General features: G+C 45.4%; 1 protein-coding gene across 1 annotated transcript; it reads left to right on the top strand.

The window, feature by feature from the left end:
- Nucleotides 1-4052: 4052 nt before the first annotated feature.
- Nucleotides 4053-23660, top strand: LOC123026295 (transmembrane protein 151B-like). The gene is made up of 2 exons (XM_044435732.1): nt 4053-4145; nt 22149-23660. The coding sequence occupies exons 1-2, from the start codon at nt 4053-4055 to the stop codon at nt 23658-23660; spliced, it is 1605 nt and encodes a 534-aa protein (XP_044291667.1).
- Nucleotides 23661-25452: the final 1792 nt, after the last annotated feature.

The raw sequence follows: 25452 nt of genomic DNA, 5'->3' as shown, positions 1-25452 counted from the left end.
CCATCATTTAATGTCCAAAGTCAACATGGTTGCATATGTTAGTTGTCACATATACATATGAATGTCATGGCCATTTTGACTGTACATGCTTAGTTCTGACAAGGGGCAGGAACAAGCTTTGGACATACTTTGAGCAGACTCATTGCATTTAACATAATTGTGACAATAGTAAGTTAAGTCCCATTGGTTTCAATGAATCTTCTCTGCGTATTCATATGCCTAGATTCAACCACAGATAGTTTGTGCCAATGCTGTTTTAGCTCATGCTTAGGCCAAAGATGGAGGCCTGTCGTACTTCACTGTGTATCACTTGCAATCCCACTGCAACACATCATTACCAAACGTCAGGAGTACGTAGCTTTGCTCATATTTGATTTTATTTCGTACTCATTTATCCTGCCTTTTTATCTTGCAAGCACACCCAGTCAACACAATCCTTGTCCTGCTGTCTCTTTTATCCTCACAACAACCTGATCAGGTAGGCTTGGTTGAGAATCAGTGACTTCCTAGCGCACTTCATGGCTGAGTGGGGACTAGAACCTGGGTGTCCCCAATCCCTGTCCAACACGCTAACCACTACCTCCCACTGGCTTTCATATAGCTGACTTTATGTCCTAAGGACACCAGCTGGGCACTCAGTAGACACTAACACTTAGGAACAGTTTATTTTCATCCATCCATAGAGCACTAACAATCACAGCATAGGAGGCTCATCTCTAGAAATGCCCACTTTCCATCCAGCTTGATACAATGCTGTGTCTGACAATGGCTGTTATAATGACTTTGCACCTAGATTATTTTACTAGTTTGCCTCAAGTTACGCAGTGGCATAGGATGTGACATTGTACAGCTGTTTGCCAAAGTAATGTGTCTCTAATGTCTCCTCAGTTCCACCTCAGCTCTCCCTCCCTCCCTTTCAGTAAAGTGCACCTTGAATAGCTGTGTTCAACTTCTGTAGAACCATAGAGTTGGACAAGACCTCGTGGGTCATCTAGTCTAATCCCCTGTGCAATGCAGCACCTGCAGTGCAGAGCACAACTACAGATTGTGTAGCACCCCTGAGAGATGGCCATCCAGTCTCTGCTTAAACATCTCTGATGAAGAAGAACTTGCCATATCCCAAGGAAGTGTGTTGCACTGTGAACAACTTGCAAAGTCAGGAATGTTTTCTAAGGCTCTGTCAAAATCTGCTTCCTGTTAAGATGTATTGTCTTAAATATGGTGCCCCAGACTGGACACAAGTCCCAAGCTGTGGCTGATGAGTGCAGAACAGAACCGTGCACTTCCCAGGATCTGGCCACTGTGCTTCTGTTAATGCTGCCTGAGTCTGCATTAACTCTTTTGCAGCCACATCGCAGTGCTGCCCCCTATTCATCTTGTGATTCAGTACGACACTTTGGTCCTTTGTGAAGGTTCTTCTGCCAAACCCAATATATACTTGTATACTTAGGGTAGAGCGGGGTTGTGGCTGCAGCACATTACCTTAATCTCTGCTGAATGTCATCATTCTGCTTTTGATCCAGCCTGCCAAGTTTATTATACATTTTGCGTCTGTCTGTTGTGGAACTAGGCCACCCAGGTTAGTGTCATTTGCAGGTTTGATAAGCTTCCTTTTTTGCATCCTCATTCAAGGCAGTGATAAAAATGTTGTGCAGCACAGAGCCAAGGACAGGGCCTTGTGGCAGTTCACTCAAACAGGTGCCACAGTTTGACACAGACAGTTAAGCAGTGCTCTTTGGGAATGGTTGCTCAAGCAGCTGTGGATCCACCTCATGGCAGTCCCTTCTGGCTCACAGTCTACCCTCTTGTCAACAAGGATATAAGGGCAGATCTTGTAAAAATGCTTTGCTGAAATTAAGAAATACCCTATTCATCGTATCCCTTCAATTACCAGAACGGTAACTCTACCAAAAAAGGAGATAAGTTATTTCTATCTTATGACTTATTCCTAAGAAACCCACAAGACTGCCTGTAGTATTGTAAAAAGGAGGAGGGAGATGTTGATAAAGAGTAGCCAGCAGGTCATACATGGTATGTCTTGGCTGGATCTCATTGTTCCTCAGCTTACCACCAGTACCGCTCACCTTTCTCTTGCCAGGGCTCTTTTCGCCATTGCAGTTAATCTCGGTCTTCCTTACGTCCCTTCCCGTTCTTTCTTGGATTGCTCCCTGTCTGCCATTAGTTTTCCTAAGAGTGGTCCTTATGTTGCTCAAAGAGCCCCCTAATTCAGGGTGCTACTTATGACCTGTAAGCCCACGACAGAATTTGTCCTGATGGGCATGTTCATTGACTTTTGCATGCCAGAAATGCCCTTTGGTTTTAAGTTTACCTATTGATGCAAGAAAGAGAGGAGATTTTGTATGCACTAATGTGCACACAAATGGCAACCCCACCACAAGCTCCACCCACCATCCATCACACAAAAGCACATGTCTCTTCTGAAAATTCAGTATGGGTGAAAAGCTATGAGACCAGCAGAGCTGTGCTGAGACCACAGAGGTTCCTGGTCAGCAGAAGAGACCTTCGTAAATGAGCACACTGAGCCGAGAATGTAGGCTGTGGACAGAGATGCTCTGCCCTCCTCACAAAAATGGAAGAAGTAGAGATGGGAGTTGGTGCTCTGAAATTAAATGGGACGGTCACACACAAAGGGGGAAAATGCACAATGATATTGGGGAGTGGAGAGAACATGGGCACTGCTTTCAACAACCATTTGGAAACTGACTTTATTCAATTGACCTTAATTGTTTAATAATAATTATAATATAATATATAATTAATTAATTATATTATATTATTGTTACTATTACTACTACTACTATGATTATTTGCAGGGGGGCATACATGATTTCCACCAGGAAGCAGGCGGAGGAAGGCAGGGATCCTTCATGGTCCCTTTGCTGAAATGTGTTCCTTACCGAAAGTTCTCAACCCTGGGATGGGATGCTGCGGTGGCAGGGCAGGTCAAGGGTAACATTCTTGCTCGGGTAGGATAAAGAAGCAGATGGGGAGAGAAGCGTTCCTGATGCCCGTGATCCCACACTGAGGAATGGGAAGCCTCCTTCCCCCAAGACAAAGCACCAACCGCAGGGAATGCCCCAGAGGAGCGGAGACCCCCGCGGAAGGCAAAGCCCTGCCCTTCTGCCAGGCTGGATCCGAAAGGTCTCTCGGAGCCCCCGGCTGTGTCCAGCCAGCGGCGTCCCCGCTCACCCCGTTCTCTCCATCCCCAGCTGGACCTGGGAAGAGGGCAGCGGGATTTCTGCGGCGCCAGTCGCGGGAAGGACTGGCGCGGCGCTCCCCGGAGATCTGCAGGGAGGAGCCGCAGAGGAGCCCTGCCGGCGACTCCCCTCCCCAGGGAAGGCCCGCCTGGGAGGGAGCGGGGCCGCGCACCCTTTCCTCCTCGTCTCGGGCAGCCGCAGGGATGCCAGACCGGGAGCAGCGGCGCGGGTGGAGGAGCTTCGAAGGCACAGCCGAAGTTGGCAGCCAACTAGTTCTCCACTGCGGAGTTGGGGACTGCAAAGGCTGAGGAGCGACTGCGAGGGGCAGCGGCGCGGCGGCGGCTGCCTGCACCTGCCCCGCCCCCGCCGCGACGGGGACCGGCGCTCCTCGCCGGCCCCCCCGGGGGCGTCCTCTCCGGTGCCTCCCCGCCGGCCCCCCGCGGCCCCCCGCCCCACCAAAGTTGAGGAGGAGCCGCAGTCTCTCCCGATCTGCCAGACAGGCGGTGCCAGCGCCGCGGGAACCCCCAGCCCCAGGTGCGGCGCCTTCTGCCCGCGGGTGGCTGCGAGGAGGCGCCCCGCCGCTCGCAGTACCGGGGCCGGGTTGGTTTGTTGATCGGCGCGGAGTTCTCCCCCTTCCGTGGCGCTGGCAAGCCGCGGGATTTCCCAGGACCATGGACAGCAAGCTGCCGGGGAAAGGCAGGGTCCGGTAGATTCCCGCCGGGGCCGGGGCCGGTGCAGCCCGCCTGCTCCTTCCTGGAAGGAGGAACTTTCCGATGGTTTGTTTGGCTGCTATTTGACATGCGAGGTGAGCAGCGAGATCTGTAATGGCAAAGGATGTCTTCGGAGGGAGAGCCAGAATCTGCCGCTGAAACAACTGCAAACACTCAAGAAGCAGCGGTAGCTACGGCTACAGATGCTGGACAGGAGGTGAGAAGCCAAGGGCAGATGCGGGGCTGCGCTGCTTGTTGTATATATGGAAAGCTGGGCCCGGCGTGGGGGTGGGGGGGAAGGTTTGTGTTACTGAGCTGCCTGGCTATAAGCAGACATGCAATCTATTATATGCATACATGCACTAGACGCACTGGAGACGTGGGGGCGGGAGATGGAGACTCATGCGTGTATTTTGGGATATGCACGTAACTCGCGATTGGCACAAGGGAAATGAACTAGATGCAAATCCGATCCTTGAGGTTTGGCTTCACCAAACTCGGGCAAAAATATGCAGGCCAGGGAAAGCAATCTTCGTGGAGGAGGGACCCATTTTCATTTCTCCAGGAAAATGCATTTGGGGATCTATTCAGATATGAGTATGTGTGTATGCGCGGGGGGGCGGGGAGAGAGAAGTTCTTATGTAGACCTTCTTTTCTTGCAGATTCTAGCTGGGGCAGTAACCAACCAACTGGAATTAATTGTCCAGCAATCCAGGGCAATAGAGCATAACCGCCCTTCCTAGAGAGGAGTAGGGAGCTCTCCAAGGTGCTGGAAACCTTGCCTTTGGACTAAGCATGGCATGTGCCCCCCATATTCTGTGTTCAGGGAGCTCTGAAGACAGAAGCTGGAGCCCCACTTCCTCAGTCCTTGTATGAAATCATCCAGCCTCATCCAGTGTTTCCGCAGAGGCACAAAACATAAAAGCAGGGAGAAGTCACTTCATCATAGGGCATACGGTGTTAATGGAGGGACTTCTCTCTTCTTTTTGTCATATAAGAGAGTCTGAATAAGTGCTCTGCTGGGGTCTGGGTGGCAATAATGCCACTGAATTTCCAAAGAACCCAAAGCAGAGAAAGCCTAATGTTCTGCAGTCTAGAGGACTGACCTCAGCAAATCATTGTTCTCCACCAGGGTCATAAAACACTCTGCAAAGATGTTTGCAAGCCTTTTTGTGGACTGTCAACCACCAAGCATGTCATGTGTGGGGTTAGTAGCTTATGCAATAGTTGTAATAATATTTTAAATAGCTACATAGTTACAATCAATCTTAAATTTGCAGTCTAAAAGGCTCAGATTCTGGTTCTACATGAAAATAAAACCAACTTGCAGAAAATACTTAAACCATTTATTCTACAAGAATTAAATAATTAAAACAGCAACAGTAAAGAGAAAAAACAAAGCATTATAAAAACAAACATGAGAAACCAAAAATGGGGAGGGGGAGAATCCAGTCAAAGTTAAGCATTTTTCTTTCCATTGATTTCTGACATTGCAATGTCAGTCATTTACCATGCACCTGCTAGGCACAGTTATGTCCCAGTAAGTCTTAGTCTTTAAGGTGACACAAGACTCTTGGTTGCTTTTGCTGCAATGGACTAATATGGCCAACCATCTGCAATTTGATTTCAGTTGAAAGTCCGTGAGTAACTCTCCCACTGAAATCAGAGAGACTTAAGCATGACTGACTTTCACTGGATCAAGTGCAATGTAAATATTTTAATTAATGTTATTGCTATGACATTTCTATCAAACACGACTTTCGTGAGATAGGGAATGTGCCTCAAATTAAATATGTGAGTTTATGTTTCACCAGCCAACAAACTATTATGATGACATAACACATGCTTTTTGTTCAGTTAGTGAAAATTATTGTACACAGTCATCTGCCTTTTTGAATTGGTAAATAGTAGCTCTTTCACACAGACTTAAATGAGCTACTGCATTTCTTCCAAACAGGTCCCCTCTCTGTGGTGTCTTAATGGGGCTACTGCATGATACCTCACACATCATTCATCATTTATGTACATCCAACTGATGCACATCCAACTAATTCAGGACATTGATTAATATGAACAGGTGTCCTTGGATGAACAGCAATACTTGGAACTGCCATTTACCCCATGCAGAGCATTTTTATGTAACACAGTGGATATCCTCTCCTGAAGAATATTACTCAAGTAGCAAGTCAAGGACTATATAGTTCTAAGACGAAGGTTCTTAATAAGCTAGGGAAAAATAATAATCGTAAAGAAAAACACTTTTACAGTGCAGGCCTATATGTGACTACTCACAAGTAAGACCCACTAAACTGAACACCGCCTGCTCCCAGGGAAGTGTATACTGCAGCCTCATTCACAGGAAATGGGACGTAGTCCTGCATGCTTTTGATTTCCTGTCCAGAACTACATTCAATTCTGCTAAGTTACTGCTTGTAAATTATGAACTTTTAAAAAGCTAACACAGTTCAAAGATTAGCAGAGAGAGGTGCAGGGACCAGCTTGCACCTGGAGCCTGCACCCCAGAGTGCTCGTTGGTCTCCTGGGGTTCCTTTTGGCACATCTGGCAAGTGGGACCGAGTGTCTGCAGCATCTGACAAAAGCTGCTTTCAGGTGAGTGCCAGCTGACAGCTCAGGTGGACCAGGGTGTTGTTCTAGAGCCAGTAGCTCCAAAGTGGGTCCCGTGGATACCTCTCTTGGTGCCTGCTAAGTTCCTCCTCCTCGTGATTTTTATTTATATCTTAAAACTCTCTAATTGAGAAGCTGGCACGTGCAGAGCAAATTGCTGCCCTCCAGTGCTACCCTTATTTGAATGAACTGAATTCAAAAGAGCAGTTTGGTGTTGATAGTTCATACGCTACTTCTGTCTACTGGGCTTCTAGCTTTTCTTTTAGTCTGACAAGTTTGCCTTCCAGAAAATACATGTTTTGTGACCAGCAATGCACACCATTGTAGCCGCTGTACAAGAAAACCTCCAGGCCTCCATTTTGTAAGAATACCCCTGGCACCCTCTCAACTTTCTAAATGTGCCCAGCAACACAAGAAAGGCCAGGAACTCCTGGTTTGGAGGTCCGAGTGTGACAACAGTTTCTGTTCCTCAACAGGTGTTCCCTAGAACTGGTGCTTCAGCCAGGTTATCTGAGACTTTCAGTATCTCTTCATCCTTCTTTGTACCAGAGCCTGTTCTGCACATATTCGCCTCCTTGCCTGGGTCATGGGCCTGGCTTAATGAGTGGGGCCATAACAGGCTAGGTGTTCCATGGTCTACCTATGTTCATTTGGCCATGGTGTAGATGCCCATGTGGATGAATCTCCCCACTGAGATCAGCCTCCCCGCTCATCCCCAGGGTGGAGGGTTTCCTCCGACAACTTAAGATACGTGTATTTTGCTAGGTACTTGCTGTCTGCTAGCACTGCCAGTGATACCAGTTATTTTGATAGTTATTTTAATGCAAAATTGCTGTTTTATCATTTCTGTTGCTTTATTGCTTGTAGTTTCATGCCCATTCATCATGTTTTTACATTGTAAATCAGTGCATTAAAAATGAAAAACAATACAGGAATATTTAAAGAGAAATAAATGAATAAGCTCCCAGTATTTCATTGGGATTGTTACCCAGTAGATCCTGCATGCAGACCCTGCAGCGTTCTGACTGCAGCTCCTTGTCTATCCTGGAAGACCCCAAGGTGCTAGAAATGTTTTGCAAGCAAGCAGTGCAGTCAAAAGTCATTAAAACAAACAGAACAAAGCCACTCCTGAGCAGAAGCAGAAGCTCTGCCCACAGCTCTTTGCATCCTGTTACTTACTTCTGCCTGCAGAATGAAGTGGCTGCAGTCCAGCAGTGTTTTTAAAATGCTTCTTTTGTTTTAATATAAATATGGAAGCTGCACAATATAATTAGTTGATCTTTTCAGATGAGAAAGAGCTAGTGTCAATGTTCCAAAGACAGATATTATTGAAATCTGCCCCCTGGGGCAAGAGCATAAGCACAATGCTGCAGATATATAAACGGAAGTTTTAAATTAGCTTAGGCTGTCTCCTCCTGCCAATACTGAGACTTCATTCAGGCATACTGCCTACCGTATAAAAAGCACAGAAGTATTGCCTGGGAGTTCAACATCTAAAAAATCCGACCACCAATTTGAAGAGTCAGCAAAAAGGCTGCATAATACCTAAACAGCTCTCCCCGAGTATTTTTGCATGGTCCGACCATGTTCAAAATAATTTGTCTTGCTTTCTCCAGCCTGGTATCCTCTGGATGCATCATACTCCAACTCCTATGTTGACTGGGGCGAGTGGGAAGTGTCGTTCAATGCTTCTGAATGGCACCAGGTTGGAGAAGGCTGAATTTATTAATTTCTTGGGGATTGTTAGTGTTTCAGTTTAATTCTATTATGCCTTAAATGTAGCTAGTCTGCCCTAAACATTTCACTTTCAGAGTTTTCCACATGGTATTGGAAAATCCAATGGTAAGATCAATACTAGGAACAAGATCCATTTGCACCACAGCTTGGGCATTCATTTGCTTATCCTCCATTCGAAGGCCAGATGTATTGCAATCCCAGAAATGAGAAAAGAAACCCTATTTCCCTAAACTGTGCCTTCCAGAGTTTTTGGATTTCAATTCCCATCAGCCTCAGCCAGCCAGGCTAATTGTCAGAAATTCTGGGAGTCATATTCCAAAGCACTGGGAGAGCACCAAATTGTGGAAGACTATCCTAAAGGTCTCCTATTCCCAGGATAGGCAACATGGTGCTCACAAGCCGCTCACCTGATGCCAGCCAAGGTGCTTGTCCTATCCCAGAATTAATCTATTAGCTTTGTGCATGCAGTCAGCTCAGACCTCCAGCAAGAGCATGTTGTCCCTCCCCAGGCTGCCCACTGGACATGAAAGAAAGAATGATGAGAGAGATAAAAAGAGTGGCAGGGGGAGAAAAGGTGTGAGGCACCTGCTCTGGGCTCTGTTCCCACCCACCACTGGCTTGTCCCCGCTCATGACTAGCCTGTGTGGGGAGAGGATTCCATTCAATGACCATGTGCTGGTTTGTTTTCTTCAATCTCTGAGACTGAGGCTGGGAGGTCATGGCTTGCTTAACACCATGCAATGAGTGCCTACGTACAGGGCAGTCCTACAGCCACTTACCTGGGAGTGAGCTTCATTGAATTCAATGGCACATTTCTGAGTGGCCGTGTATAGGATAGCCATAGACCACCATCTGCCCCAGAGGTAGCTGCACTCAGGCCCTCTGGTTTCTGTGGGCCTTACTGAGCGTTCATATATTTGCTTTGTCAGGAAGTCACATTTGGCTACAGCTCCTTCCCTGTGAAGCAGATCTTCAGTGCAGCCGCCTCTCATGTGAGGGCCTTATCTCCCATCACTGCAATTTCACACCTGGCTTGATGAAATCCGATGGAGTCCATGCAGCAGCAAACCTGCTTTGCTTACTAGCAACTTGCTGAGGACTTTGGAGAGGGAAGAATTAGGGAGAAGTGGGGGTGGGGAGAACCAATTCTTTAAAGGTCCTGACTGCGATCCCTGCACAGCACTGAGATGCAGGTTTTTCTGCAGTCGTCCACAATGACCAACAAGGACCAAAAATCCCAGGTACGTTTAGCCAGGCTGGGCAACAATGAGAGTTGTGGGCATTTTTTCTGCCTGAACATGCCTAAGATTGCACCCTAAAACCGAGTGAGTTAGAAAAGTTTCAGCTCTTCACACAGCGTCTTGTCATGATGTTGCAAACTTTAATGAAAGAGAAAGATTTTATTTGCCATGAATCTTCCCCAGCCTTCCCCCAAGGAGTGCAAAGTAGAGTAAGTGGATTTCCCCCCAGCTTTTTGCCTCATAAAAATATTTATTTTTATTTTCCAATTTATTTTCCTACAAAGGGCTCAAGGCAGCACACATCATTCTCCTCTCCATCTTATCCCCACAACAACAACCCTGTGAGGTAGGTTGGGCTGAGAGTCTGTGACTGGCCCAGAGTCACCCAGTTGGCTCCATGGCTGAGCGGGGACTAGAACCCAGATCATCTGAGTCCCAGTCGCATGCTCTTAACCACTGCACCATACTGGCTCTCACAAATACTGTGTGATAGGTTAGATTCAGGAACAGCAACTTGCTTAAGACAAGCCAGTCTCTTTCATGACTTAAAGTGCTTCCTTCTCTACATCCAACATGCTCCACCAGGAGGCTCCAACCTTAGTCTCATGGGTGGAATCTGGCCTGTATGAAGTCCCATCTGGCCCTCCTGCATTCAGTGGCCAGTTTCCCTAAACCACCAATGGTTTCATGGCTTCCCAGCTTTTGTGCAGTTTTTTCTATCCATTCCAAAAGGTTGAACTTTTTCTCCTAAACTTGAGTTGCGGGCAGTAAGAGCTTTAAGCAAAAATACCAGTGTCTTTGAATATTTTTTGTATAATGGCTCCACTCGTTTTGCCTTTGGCCCTGCCCTCTACTGGAGTAAAGCTTCTTTGAAATTTGAATTTGATAGTGAATTTGGCTCTCAGGCTGAAAGATGTTCAGCATCCCTGTACTGTACCACACTGGTTCCCATAGTGTGCGCCAAAAATTTGGGCCATTCTGATAGAAACTTGCTTTCCTGGTCTTCCTGTCTGGATGAAATGGAACCAGATGTGTTGCTGAACAGAGAGTTGATAAGGCAAAACAAACAAGAACTTAATGTTCACAATAAAAAGGTGGGTATGAAATAGCCACAGACCTCTCAGAAATAAACAAATGCATTTATTCTATAAAGCAGCAAGGCACAGAGTGTGTGCATTTTATGTCTTCCTCTCTCTGCCTGTCTGTCTCTCTGTCTTCCTTCTTTCTTTCATGCATTCTTAGATCAAAGGCAAAAACATTTCTGTCTGATATTTGAAATGACAGCTCACAGAAGAATTGGTTGCCTAATGATCACTAAAAGCTTGTCCAGCAGCAAAGAGCAGCTTGTGGACACGCCCAGGGACAAGCAAAACTATAGTCTTTGTCCTTGTGCGATGGGAAAAAATCCTGCCTCAGGCTTTTTATTTCCCTAATTGTGGTGATTCACAGCTTCATTTTTAGGTGCATTGGTCCACCCCCAAGACCTGGCAAAACGGTGCTCATCAGCATCAGCGGCAAATCCTAGATTATGGACGAAGAAGCGCAGTTGATACCAACTCCTCATGAGTCTGAGGAAGTCAATTGTGAGCTGCCCTGTGGACTCTATGGCAAGACAGCCTTTCCTAACCTTGTGCCTTCCAGATATTTGGGGCAAGAATTCCCATTTCGCAAGCACAAGCCATGCTGATGGGAGTTGTACTCCAAAACATCTGGAGGGCACAAGGTTGGGGAAGGCTGTGGCACAGAATGGAATGTACCTTGTTTGTTTTCCAGAGAAACCCAAAGCCCAGAATTCTAAACTTCTGTAAACCAAAGGGCTTGCTGGGGAAGCGGGACTGTGTCTCTTTCCAGGGCTGCTCAGAGTGTTCTTGGAGCCTAGGCAGATGTTGGGGGCCTTCCTGTGACCCCTAGAAGAACCCATGTGGCAGGGGACAGTGCTCATATAAACCTCTAAATGAGGTATTACTTGTGTGCTTGCGATCCCTCATTCATGGAAGCGTGTGAGACTTTTCATGAAGTGGTCATCCTCCAGGGACTCTCCTGACCTTCCAATCAATCTCACATTCAATTTAAGAACAAGGACATTTTTGTATTTTCCTGCTTGCTACAGAAGACTAATGTATTTGCACAATTCCATCTTTACCACAGCACCATTTTGTGTTGTGTAATGGAACTTACGGAAAGGCAGAGAGGAACACTGGGGTGTGTGGAAGCTTGTGTGAAGGAAATGCCAATCTTCCTGTAAAGAAAACGCAGTCTTGGAAAAGTCTAACGCAGTCTTGGAAAAGTGCTGGGTTAGATGCCACATAGAGAAGGGGTCAGGGGTCCACCCAGGTAGGGTTGCCTTGCTTTGAATGATCCCAGGGCTAATTGTACCAATTATTCCCCTACCCCATCTGGAGAGTCCTGCTCATATCAAATGCCTGTTAAGGGATTACACATCTGTATCGTGTGCCAAATTTTTGTCCCTTCACACCTTCAAGGCAACAGATCATTTCTTTGCAAAACCCCCTTCTTTATTCACCAAAGGATACGCAATCATCACAGAATGTATCTCTGGGCATACAGAGCAGTTCATTGAACCCAACAACTCCCAGGAACCCTCCTTTTGGTATGCCTGGGCCCAGTCCCTTCTGAAGGACCCATTTGGAAGTGCTCCTGCCTCTTTTCTATACGACTATCTTCTAGCGTAATAGAGAAAGGGTTGGCTAGAACACTTCTTACTGGTGTACTCGTTTTCCACCTGCAGGGAACTTCTCATATAAGGAGCAGTGAAATGGTGTTGTTCACCTGCAGTAAGAAGTAGTACAGTCCTCCCAGTATCCCCAGGATTCTTCCCCTTTATTCTGCAGTGTGTGCAGATGAGATAGAGAGAGATTACGCTCAGGGATGATGGCTGTGACAATGCCTGGTGGATCAGAGGGAGCATTCCAAAGAGCATCTCCTCCCTGCGAAGACATCATTCTCTGCCATCACAGAAAAGAACAGCGCTATGAGCCTTGGCATTTGGACATCAGCCCAGAAGGGGAAGTGCCCACTGCAATCGTAAAACATCTGGAAGCTGAGGACAATCCTGGTAGCCTCTTTTGGTGGGGCGGGGGGGGGTCCCAATTCCTAAGCTGCCACTACTGATAGCCCTATGGGGCAGCAAGAGGATGGGAGAAAGGCTTGGTGCATCCCTTCTCAGCCTCTTTCTCCATCAGCCACGGCCCCAGAGGTTTCTGAGTGCTGGGAGTCACTGGTACCAATTTTAAAGGAAATCCCTGGTGGTCCAGAGAGAGGACCCTGGCAAGCATCTGCCCCCAGTTTGCAGCTAGCATTGTTGAGGGTGAGCACAATCATCCCCTGGAGCAGCTGGACATCAACCAGGGGCTCATTTGACACCATCAGGAGCACCTGGTATTTCCAAGACAGGATGCCCAAAGAAGAGACTTGTCCCTCTTATATTAGGAATTCTCTTAGTCCAAGAGAATGCCAGTGCCAGGAGAGCTCACCTGCAATGTGCTGGTAAGATCTGTCACCAGGAAAGCATTATCATCCACCAAGATATCTCAGTGGATTATGATATGTCTATAAACACAGGACTACATTTTATATGGAATGGGTAGAGTGAGGTGGTAGAGCTCTTAGCCACTGTTCAGCTGGCAGGTGAAAATCATTTAAAAAACATAAAACTTGCTTATAAAACATTTCAGCACTAAGCTTTTCTACTTCATGTGTTAGTTTATTACACGCAGGGAGGGTTTTCTTAAGGGCAATATTAAAATTTCTATTTCTAATATTTTGAACTATGATAGTCCAGAATTTCATCAGCTCATTCTGTACAATACCTAAATCTAAATTCAGTAAATGGCTTTCAAAACTCTTGCAGAACTCAGTACAATCTATGCATGTGAATGCACCATTCTCATAAATCTCTTGAAAATCAAAAAAATAAAATAAATCAAAGCTTGAAACATTGGCCAGGTTTGCCCAGCTGGGAAAGAGAAAAAAGGCACAGTGGTTTTCCCCCGCTGACCTGTGCTTGCCAGTTGCACCTTGCCTCATTTCCAAAGTTAACTGTGCTGTGCACAGGTTGCCATGTGATCCCAACCTGGCCAAGGTGAGTGGCAAAGGTTTTCCAAACCATCCTAGAACCCCAGAAAAGCCATGGGTTGCAGCCATTCCTGTCACTCATCTTCCCAGGTAGCACAGGTAAGCATGACAAAGGGGTGGTACACAGCCAGCATCTACAGATTGGAGATTATGAGATAATGAGAACACTGCCATCACCTGTGTTTATGCCAAACAACAAGCAAGCCTATGTGGTTATTTGGTGTGCAGCTGTTTTACTATGATCTACCTAACAGTTGGGAGCAGTGGGTATGAGCGTGGGTGGACTCTGAGGCACGGTGGAGGACAGGAGATCCTGGAGAGCTGTTGCCCATTGGGTCATGATAGGCTGGGCATGACTTTGCAACTAACAACGACCTGACAGTTAATCAAGAGTTTTCTACATTATCGGGGGCTGCTTCCTCTCCATACTCAGTAGCTCATATACTTTCATGCTACTGGCTTCCTCTCCATTCAGTCTTTCTGCTACTGTGCCTGAAATTCAATTCCAAGGCGAATTGCTCCCTGCCCGTGTTGCCTGCCTCTTTTACATTGGTCCACACATCAAGGCTAGATGGCTGGAGTAGCTCCTGTATTTGCTGCTCTTTCCAGGGGATTCTGTGATAGTTGCAAACTATGATCCTGGTTTTAGACAACACAACAAGCCAGGGTGGTATGGAGAAGCTATTGTTTTTCATAGTCGTTTCTAACGTTCAAGCTTACCATGGCGAAATACCACAGCTGGGTTCAGACAGCACAACAGACCGACACTTGTAAAAAAAACATATGTTGTCTGAAGCCAGCTGTTCTCTTTATAAATGTTCTTAGAGGATTAGAAGCTGCAGCTGGTGCAGAATGCAGCAGCCAGATAGATAACAGGGACCACATGGTCCAACCATGTAAGACCAGTTCTAGCCCGCCTGCACTGCCTGCCTATATGCTTCCAATCCCAATTCAAGGTGCTGTTCTTAACCTGTAGAGCCCTACACAGCTTGGGATTGCAATACCTTTCAGTGTGCCTTTCCCAACCCCAGTCTACCTCTGAGGCCTTTCTCTGGGTGCCAACCCCTTGAGAAGTTTGGAGAGTGGCAACTAGGGGAAGGGCCTTTTCTGCAGTGGCCCCCATTTTTGGAACAACCTCCCTGCCTGGTGTCAAATCTTTTCAGCATCTGGACAAGAAAGCCCCCTTTATGGGGGCCTTTAAAGATCGCCTTGGCCATCCAGGGGCCTGATGGTTTATCCAGGTGCCCTTTTCCTTTCTTCCTCACTGGGTCTTTATATTTTATTGTATTTTAATGCTATTTTAATTGATTTTGAAATGTTTAAAATGTTTTAGTGTTTTTATATCCTGTTGTGAGCTGCCCAGAAATGTACAAAACTGTAAATAAGAATAAGAATATAATGCACATGCCAATCAAGACCAAGGAATCTGGGTGTTTTTTCCTGTTTTCATCAGAACATATATTGTGTGTTCTCTAAGAAACAGGTAAATCCTACAGTCAATATGGCATGCTTCAAAATCCCAGGGCTCTCTGCTTGTCCTTTTAAACCTCTGAGCTAGCTATTGATCAGCAGAGAAAGATCAAGAATATTGTTTTATGTGTTCTAAAATGCCTTTCTTAGGAATTCCACAGTCAGTTGCTGCTGTAGAATGAGAGTACTGACTCAGGCTAAGTCAGACCTGCAAATACCTTCTGTAATCAGGAGTATCTTTGGCCCTGGATAACTTCTTCTTAGATCTTCTGTCTCCCAGGACCTCTTCCCAGTCCACAACCTACTGCTGGACAAAGTTTTACTCTCAGCCAAACTGGTCATTTCTCTTTCATCACAGAACCTGAATCACAAAATGTTTAATTCCCCATCACAAGTACAATACAATACAGGGTTGTCAGAAGAGAACCACTGGTCAAGGACAAGAACTGGCAAATGTGAGACAGCCTATAGATTGGGCTAGGCAACCTTTTTCAGGCAGTGGGCACATTTGAAAATTCGATGGTTGCGGTGGAAGCAGTGGCCAATCACAAAGGCTAGTCATATGAAGCCCAGAGGAAATTAAGACGGCAGCTGCTAGGGTCTCTCGCATGGTGCCAATGTGATTCAATCATTTGACCATGAATTGGATTTTTCTCTGCTAAGTTTTCTACAGACATTTTGTACCAATTAATCTTTGCTCCTTCTTTGAGATTGTGATTTTCTACCCTCTGACTTATTTTACACATGTTAGTTGTCTTTTCTGGTATCATTTGATGTCCAAGTTTATCTTTTCTCCCAAGGGAGAAAAGACAAATGTTAATCCAGATGTGTTCTGAATAAAAAAATAAGAATGTCAGAAAAGCACAAAGAGTGCAATAGGCTTGTGCGATTAAAGTTCGCAAGTACAAAGAGGAAAAAGTGAACCAGATAAGTAAATTGTAAAAGGCAAGAACATGGTAAAGTTAGACTGCATGAGACTTAATGCAGTGGTGTTTATGCAGTAATACAAGGCCTATTGATCTCTACTCATGTTCACTTGATAAACAAGTGTGGTCCCAGTGTGATGTGCTGGTTGGAGCATTGGACTAGGGACCTGGGAGCTCTGGGCTCCAATCCCAGCTCAACCATGAGGCTCACTAGGTGACTTCGGGTCCGTTCGCCGTGCGCACGCACTCTGGTGAGATTCCCAGGAGTGCATGAGAAGCTGACTGTTTTAGTGGACCTGAGGCTGAACCAGATGAGGCTCAGAGCTCAAACGGTGATAACAGAATTGGTGTTGCAACAGACAGGCCTGCACTTGCAGACTCAGCCTCTTAGTACCAGTCTGGGCCTGCTCTGGAAGAAAGCAGTTCAAGGACACCCATGGGGTCTGGTCTCCCTGCCTGTGGGAATGAAGGAGATGATGGACTAAACATACAGAGGGAGAAGATTTGGAATTGGGTAGTCTCTCGGGTGGAAAGCACCCACCCCCTGAGAAACTGGACCCAAGGGCCCATTGCTACAGCTGCAGGTTGGCCCAGTTAGGGGCTCAGAGTGCAGAACACAGGTGCCCCCGGTTCCACAGTGCCCCTCCCTCCAGAGACAGGCTCCGAAGGGTTCATAAGCAGAGCTTTGGGTAAAGAGGGGCAGAGAGGGTTCAACAGCTCTTTGTGTATGCTCAGAGGCTTGTGTATGCTCAGAATCTTCTTTGTAGAATAAAGACACTTTCAAGAAGTGCTGGAGAGTCTCTCTTGCTGGGGAGGGAATGCCTAGAACATGGCAATCAGTAACCCACCTCACACAGTTGCACTTGTGAGGACAGAATGCAGAGGAGGAGGACTACAAAAGCTGCCTGGAGTTTCATACAAAAGCAGAAAAGGTGGAATATAAATGCAATGTAACAACAGCAGCGGCAGAAGTGCAGTTTATGAAGTTAAACGTTACATACAGGTTCATTTTCACATGCAGACTCCTAACAGATATGATGCTTTGGCCATATGCTTGTGCATGGGCCAATGTTTACATCAAGTATTTCTCTTAAACTTCCAAACTTTTTTTGTTTCTCCATGTATTCTTCCCCATCGTTCCAGGCAGCATTCTATTGTAAGCTCAGTATTTTGTACCTTGTATGAATGGAGCAATAAGCATGTTCCCCAAGAGCCATATCCCACTGTGGCTTTTGGTAGCCCAACAACAGCCAGGGATGGATAAGTTGTGGCCCTCCAGAAGGGATACGGCAGGATTGTAGCCAACATCCTGCAACCCAGCTTTCCCAATCTGGTGTCATCCGAATATGTTAGGCTATAACTCCCAGCATCCCTCATACTGGCTGAAGGATGCAAGGAGTCTAATATGTCTGGAGGGCACAAGGTTGGGGAAGCCAGTATAGCCAATGGAAGGTCACAGTTGTTCACTGCTTCCCCATGCAAAGCAACTCCCTTTGTAGAGACATGTGGATGAATCGCCTAAAGCTGTGACTATGTGCCCAAAGGGAAGGTGCTGGAGAATTTTGACAACTAACTCGGTATTGCTTGTTCCTCAGATCTCTGGGACACCAGAAGGCAAATATGTGTATGCAGGATACTACCTTTGTTCTATAAATGTTTAAGATCAGGTAACTTGCCACAACTTCAGCAACAGCTTCTAATATCAGCGTATAATTAATAATTATTTGGGAAGAGTTCATATTTTTCTGTGAACTATTTTGAATGTGTTCCCTAAATTCAGTCCTCTGATGCATTTGAGTTTGACATCCTCCGACTCTGCAGTTTTGCCTCCTATAATAACTGGGCTTTAATTTAAATTAAGGGTTGACTTAGTTTTTTTCCAATAATCACACCATGCTTGCTCTTCATCAGAAATCTATGACAAAATGGTCAATATCTAGACCATCTAGAAATGTCAAGGATTAATAAAACTACAGGAATTTACAGTTCCACATTTTATGTATATCCACATTTCAGAAAAGCATGTGCACTTACCACTTCTTGATCTTGGGAACCAACCGTTTGAACTTGACGCACTATAAAATTATTTATGGACAGTTTTGCAATTAATCTGGGGCTTTGATGTTATATAAGCTGTAAGCTTCTGAATTTGGAGGTTTACATGCATCCTATGCCCAGAACAAAGTTATCACACCACTTCTGGCACACCCCTTTTTCTCCCTCTGAGGTTCAATGGTAGAGTTAGCTGGTGCAGTTCTTTATGCATGGACTGCTAGGAAGGCACAGCAGGAACTCAACCTTCAGAGCCCAGAATTGTAACATCTCTGAGCTGAGCCTCTGAATAATCCTGTGGCTTCCCAGATGAAGTCAGGAGGCCACAGGAGTGCATGCTATGGGCACACTTCTGTGATGACTGGGGAATGCTGGGAGTTGTACACTGTCTAAACCTGTGTAATATCTCACTTTAAATCATGCACAACAGACTTTCTGTGCAGTTGCCAGCTTTGCAGAACATATACATCAATAATACCAGATATTCCGGTTCTAAACCTGCAACTTCTGAAGTCCTTGTAAATATTGTGGTCACCGTGACAATTTAAACAAGCCTCTTAAAGTAATTCCTCAAAAGGTTTCATAAGCAGTAATCAAGCAATGAGTGATGCAAGTGAAAGTGATTTTATTAGCATATTAATTAACTTCAATGAGCTGCTCTCAGAAAGTCTTTTATAAGATTTGGGAGTGGTTGCTTCATTTGTAGCTAATTTTTAATATTGCGTAGCAACACTTATGCAAACCTGTTGCAAGATATAGTATATCAGTAGCAATAACTGACACAGTAAAGGCAGAAAGGAATAAATTAGTTTTTATTTTACGTTCACAGACCAGGAAGATTAAGGATTAAATTAGGGAAACTGTGGTGAACGGAAGCAAGACTAGAAAGTAAAGAAATGGCAAAACCCAATTACCTCCCGCAAATAACAATAACAATACAAGGAGCTGGTCGTACAGCTACAGTAATTCAATGAGGCCAAGCTTGCAGCCAGAATGGATCAGGGGCATTTGTCCTTTTCTTCTTTAGGGCTGAGAGAAGGTCTACAGTCGGGCAAATGGAATAACCATCTCTGCCCAAGCCTCAACAAGTTGCTGGTCCAAGTTGTGAAAAGATGGACAAGGAGGAAACTCTCTGATTCAGTCAGACCCTGTGTAAAAAGAACTGTGCTTTCACACTTACAGCAGCTGCTGATTTGCTGATTTTCAGTTGAGGCAGTGAAACAGTGCATGGATTCTGTTCACAAAGCTCCTCCTCCTTTCCAAAGCATTACTCATGTCCTGACAGTTCTGGTCATTGCTGTCTCTTTAAAAGACAGATATCTGACAAATGTGTTCGCAAGTCATTTCACACTACTTGGAACAGATCTGATTAAGGACATACAGAGAGTCATACATAGTATTTGGAATTGCTTTGAGATCTTACTCTTGATTACTTGGGGACTTGATAAATGCAGACTTAGCATCTCTACCCCCGGACTTCCATGTATACGGGAAGACTGTTGTTAAGGGGCTCTGCTGTACCTGCAGAATAGACTGTAGGGAATAATGGAATGGATCAGATAGTAACGAGGTTGCATGTTATGGCAGTGGGGATTTCATAAAAATATTGCACCAGCATAGTGATGGCTGGAATTGGGCCCAGACTTGAATGTATTTGACTGATCCATACTGAAATTGTTATCTGATTATGGAGAATAATCCAGCTACAAGTATTTCTTTAACATTCCCATGTATAAAGAGAGTAAAATTTGGAATATTTTGTTCAGGGTGGGAAATCTGCAGTCCTTGGCCTAACAGCAAGTTGTCCTCTCGGCCTAATTTCAAAAGCCATCTACATTATGCCAGTTCAGACCTTTGGCAAGAGCAGCCTACCCCTTTCTTGGCAAGCTGCCGAGTGGGAGGGAATTTGGGAGAAAGGAGAGGAATGAGGAAAAAGGGGGAGAGGAAGGGAAGGCGTGACTCACTGACCTTTGGCACAGGTTTTGTTGGCATTTGCTGCCAACATACAGATTACCTATGAAGAAATGTGATCCTTGACAGTAAAACAAAGCAAAACAAAACACCCAGTGCTAAAGTATGTCATAATGCAACAGGAACAAAGTAGTTTTATATTTATGCTTCTTTGTTTATAATCCTTCTATAAGCTTCCTTCCAGCTGAGTTTCTCAAAGCAAAGGTCAAAAGAAAAGAAAATGACCTTTTAAAAAATACAACCAAAAAGCAATAATTAAAATGACAAGAAATATTAAAAAGATTCCCTAAAATATAAGTTTTAACAAGGGAGGCTGGTGACTCCCATGTCAGAGAAGATGCAGTGTTTTTCATATTAAAGTAGGCCATCCAGGGCTGGGTTTGTGATACAAAGAGGGTAATGCAAAGATCCCTAGTAAGAAGCATCTATTCAGTTAATGAGCCCCTAACTGTGGACTGAGTTCTGCCCATGCAAGAAGTTGCTTGCTTCCAAACAGAATACCCCTCCTCCTTTCTCCACCAAACAGAGTTGGGCCCACCCTCAGGGAGGTTTGCACTGCTTGTGGGTGAGACAGCAGGAATGCTTGAATTACTTAATTCTTCCACTGTTTTGACCTGGCGTCGAACTTCCGGACTGATCAAGTGACATCCTGCCCTCCCTGTTCCAAAGTATCTCCCCTCAGCCAGAACTAATCTAGTTCTCACTCCTTGGCTTATTGCGATTCTCACTGGCCTTCTGTTTTCCACTAAGCATGCCAATCCTGCCTCTTCTTCCAGTTCAGATTCAGAGTCTGAGGTCTATTTGAAATACTGTATTTTGGGAGAACCAGAACCTGTCCCTGAAGAGACTTTATATTAATTGCATATTTTATTCTGAACTTTATAGAAGCTATACATGGTGCTGAACTCTGCTCCGAAAATAAATTCACCAGCATGGAGCACCATCGTTAGGTCCTATAAAGCTCAGAATAAAAGTTGCCATGATTAACTACTTGCCTCAAAGCTGCTGAAACCATTGGACTGTGATGGGGAAGCTTTTACCACTGAAAACACCAGTTCAGCTGTGGCCCACTGTTTAATGGTCTGAGGAAGTGACAAAAAATCCTCAGATCCTGAAGAGTGGGAAAGTAGCATGGAGTCTGAAGGGTCCATCAGAGGCCTGCACACAGGAGAAATTCTCCACTCCTGAGCTGGCTCAGCAATAATGACATGACTGGATGAAGTTATTCCAAATGTTTATCAGTGAAATCAGCCTTTAGTCATGTTTAAATCAGGGATAAGCAGAAGGTAGATTGGCATCTACTAGAAAATACCTTGGCAATTTGCCATAAGTTGAGAGAAGTTTCTGACTCCCAATTGCTTAAGGGAAGAAAAAGCAAAATGCTATTTCCCACCTCAATTAGCCTGTTGAAATGAAGAAAGCCAGGAGTCAGCAGGAGTGAAAGGACTGTGGGCTGAAAACAAATCTTAGGCTCAAGATGTGCTCAGCAGCAGCTGTTGTTTAATTCTCAACATTTCCCACCTGGCTTTGCTTGAAGGATCTTGGCATTCTAGGAAGAGGCTTGGTAAGACTGAAGTTTAGAAGGTCCATAGATTGTGGTAGAACCATGCCTTGCATACAGAAAGTCCCAGAGTGAACCTTCAACATCTCCAGATAGGATTAGGAAAGAATCTTTTCTGAGACCTTGAACAGGGTTGATAATACTGAGCTAGGAGCACAGGAAGCTGCCTTATACTGGGTCAGACCATGAGACCATCTAGTGTTGCCACTGATTGGCAGTGGCTATCCAGGGTTTCCAGCTCTACCTGGAGATGACAGGGACTGAAACTGGGGTCCTCTGCATGCAAAGCAGGTGCTCTACCACTGAGCCACAGCCCTCCTCCAGTGAGTCAGCATTCATATGTCTTTTTCTCCTAAGAGTAAAGAAAAGGGTAATATCAGAAGCAGTCCTGAAATCTTAGTCTCGATTTAGAGAGACTTGGGATTCAGAAGTCTATTGCTGACAGGACAGTACTTGTTCAGCAGTGCTCCTGAAAACACTCACTACTTCCAAGTTATTTGGGTATCAAACCATGTCCAGTCACCTATGTGTATGTAAAATAGGACATAATAATTAAACTGATCTCACAAGAATCTCTCTCCCCCACCCCATCTCATATCCTTTTTTTGCTTTCTGATTCTCAGCAACAACCAGTCAAGCAGTCGTTGAGTTCTTCCATGTGCAGAGAGTCCCACTGGAAGTGCCTCCTCCTCTCCATCCTTATGTACGGCTGCCTAGGGGCTGTAGCTTGGTGCCAACTCACACAAGTAACTAAGCTCACTTTTGATAGTTCTTCCAAAGGCAAGTCTATGATCTACCATGACAGTCCTTGTTCTGATGGCTATGTGTATATTCCATTAGCATTTCTCACCATGCTGTACGTGGTCTACCTGGTAGAGTGTTGGCACTGCCGTGCCAAAAGTGAACTCCAGTATAAGGCGGATGTGGAAAGTGTCTATGACCGAATTGCCAGAATGAAGCAGGCCACACCTTGCATATGGTGGAAAGCCATAAGCTACCACTTTGTCCGCCGAACGAGGCAAGTGACTCGGTACCGCAACGGTGATGCTTATACAACCACCCAGGTCTACCACGAGAGGGTCAACACCCATGTGGCTGAAGCTGAGTTTGACTATTCCCACTGTGGATTCAAGGACATCTCTAAGGAGCTCATGGGCTTGGAGTGGTATTCGGCCACAAAGCTAAGGTTCACCAAGTGTTTCAGTTTTGCAAACACAGAATCTGAGAACTCTTACCTGACCCAGCGGGCTCATTTCTTCACAGAGATTGAAGGTTTGGATGACTATATGGAGGTCAGGGAAGGCATGAAACTCAAAAACATAGACTTCAAAGAGCTCATGATGGCCTATGGAGACCCAGACCACCTCCCTTGGTATGTCTCCCAATATGCCTTCTGGGTGGCTGCTTTGTTGATGATCTCATGGCCACTGAGAGTCTTCATAGAGTATCGGACTGCATATGTGCACTACCACGTGGAAAAACTCCTTGGAGTAGAGTACAGAGTGCCCGCTACAGCTGAGGAGCCCCTGTACAGATATCGCATTCCCAGGGTTAGCACTCAGGACAGCACGGAACTTGAGTGGCACATCTGCACCAACCGCCAGTTGATTCCCAGCTACTCAGAGGCCATGCTCATGGACCTGACAGGCGCCCCTGTGTGCAATGGCTATTCCTTGTGCAGGTACAGTGAGATCACTCATGGCTGCGAGCACTGCCATCATGCCTCTAGTACCTCTTCCATCTTCTCTCGCCACGCCTTCTACAGCTGCAGTGGAAATTCGCAGGTCTCCCTCAACACCAGCCGCTTCTCCTTGTGCCGGATTCATGGTTCTCACAGGACCGGCCTTTGGCGAAGTCACAGCAGCAGCATTGCTGAGCGTGGCTGCCAAGATGACCAGTGCTGTTCCCACTCAAGTCAACTGGCCATCAATGAAAACCCACCCACTTATCATGATGCTCGGTTCTTCCCGGTACTGATCGTGCATCGGCCAGAAGGGCAGGAAGGAAGGCACTTCTACCTCCGCCGTGCATCCTGTCTGGAGACTTCACTGTGATCACGCTTCCTGTTTCTATGTGTTTGCCTGTGATAGCAATGCCAGGAAGGCCATAGGCTGCAACCTGATGAAGATTCCTTGATGAATTTCTCCAAACGAGGAGCTGTGTTCACCCAGGAGTGAAGTCAATCCTAAGTGTAAGGGTCAAGTAATACATTTATTACTGTGTTTGTTTATTACATTAATATCTTGCCCTTCCTGCAATTTGCTCAGGACAGTATCAGTGAGGTTATCCTAGCTAAAGACTGCAGTGACTTATGATTACAGCTCGGGTGAAGGAAAATGATTTTCCAAAGGCTTCAGGTCTTCGTGGCTGAACAGAGATTTGTCTGTACTCAGAGTACACACATTACTACACATAGTACACAAGCAGCTGTTCACTTATGAGGTGGTAAAACCCACACCTGGTGACTTTATGATCTCATTTGCATACAGGGAAATTATTGTGTATGGGTCTGCAGACACTAATAGAAACATTTTGTCTGAAATCACTCTGTGCTCTTCATCTCACTTCATTTTCCGCCTGAAATACACTTTGGCTTCTACTTCTTGCATTTGCTTTCTCTTTCTCATTTCTTCCCCACCCCCTCTCTCCTTCACTTACTCTCTCGTTACATTCATATAGGCATATTCATTTGAGGGTATGTAAGTGTTTGCTAGCATTAATGCATTTGACATCCTTTGTTCATCACAGTGAGAAGAACAGTGCCATATAAAAGCCATGTTGTTTTCTTTAAATCATGCATTTAAACCAGAGTCTCTCCAACTAAGGTGTCACACTTTCCCTTTAATGCTTCTGGTTAAAAGCAGACATGTGAAAGGGTGATTTTCCATCTGCATTCTGTAAAAAAGGCTAGTTCACTTCTCATTCCACACTGCTGAAAACAAACAGTCAAACCAGTTTAACTATTCTGTTGAGTGCATTATGTTACCCTAGCCAATCCAGTCTATTCAAGAGCTATACACATGCTCACTGGCATCTCTTGAAATCCTCCAAAACTTGAACTATGGTACTTGTCACATGACACTGGAATAATAGTGATGTTTCCAGTGGAAGAGAAATTCAAGGCATCCTGGTATCATGAAGACCAGGGTGATCATCATATCTGACCTGCAGTAACTTTTAGGAATGGGAAAAATAGGAAAGCACTTCCTTCACTGTTTTTAGGTGCATGCAGGTTGAGAAGATACGGGACTGATATATTTAGCAGGTGCATTCCAAGGGTCATCACAATGCAGGAATGGGCAGGAAGTAGATCTCTAGATGTTTTCTGTTTCAGCTCCCAGCATGACTATTGGACATGCTGGCAGGGACTAAGACTTGAAGTCCAAAACCCTGGAGGTCTATTTTCCATAGAGGTCTCATGTCTTTCAATCTGAGATTATATCCAGCTTTGTTACAGTGAGCCCTTCCTTTTCAAGAGTTTTTCCTCTGTCTTTTCCTTGATTAATTTTTTTTAAAATTATGTTCCCTTGTCCTCTTGTTGCCCTTCTGTTGGATGTTTCAGTTCAACCAGTTCCTTTGCTCCTTGCAAGATCTTCAAGTGACCACCTGTTAGCCACTCCAACTGCTGTTCATCACTTTCAGCATACAGTCAGTTGATACTGACTAAAATAATTGCTATTCAACCATTCAACACATACCTGGGCATGTGTTCCAGGTAGGTAGATAATATGGATTGGCTTTAGCCACACAATCAGCAGTATGCACTGCTGCACATCTAGGTAGTCCCATGCCTCTCAGAACAAGCACAGCCAGCTAACCAGCTTTGCACTACATGCAAACTACTAG

Source organism: Varanus komodoensis, unplaced genomic scaffold (genome assembly GCF_004798865.1).
Source record: "Varanus komodoensis strain SLA01 unplaced genomic scaffold, ASM479886v1 scaffold3, whole genome shotgun sequence".
Taxonomy (NCBI): domain Eukaryota; kingdom Metazoa; phylum Chordata; class Lepidosauria; order Squamata; family Varanidae; genus Varanus; species Varanus komodoensis.
Note: the sequence above shows the minus strand (reverse complement) of the source record. Positions and strands in the feature narration are given on the sequence as shown.

Coding starts and splice junctions, on each gene's coding strand:
- LOC123026295 (XM_044435732.1), top strand. CDS start 4,053: ATGTCTTCGGAGGGAGAGCCAGAATCTGCCGCTGAAACAACTGCAAAC. Junction 4,146..22,148: donor CTACAGATGCTGGACAGGAG/GTGAGAAGCCAA, acceptor TATGTAAAATAG/GACATAATAATTAAACTGAT.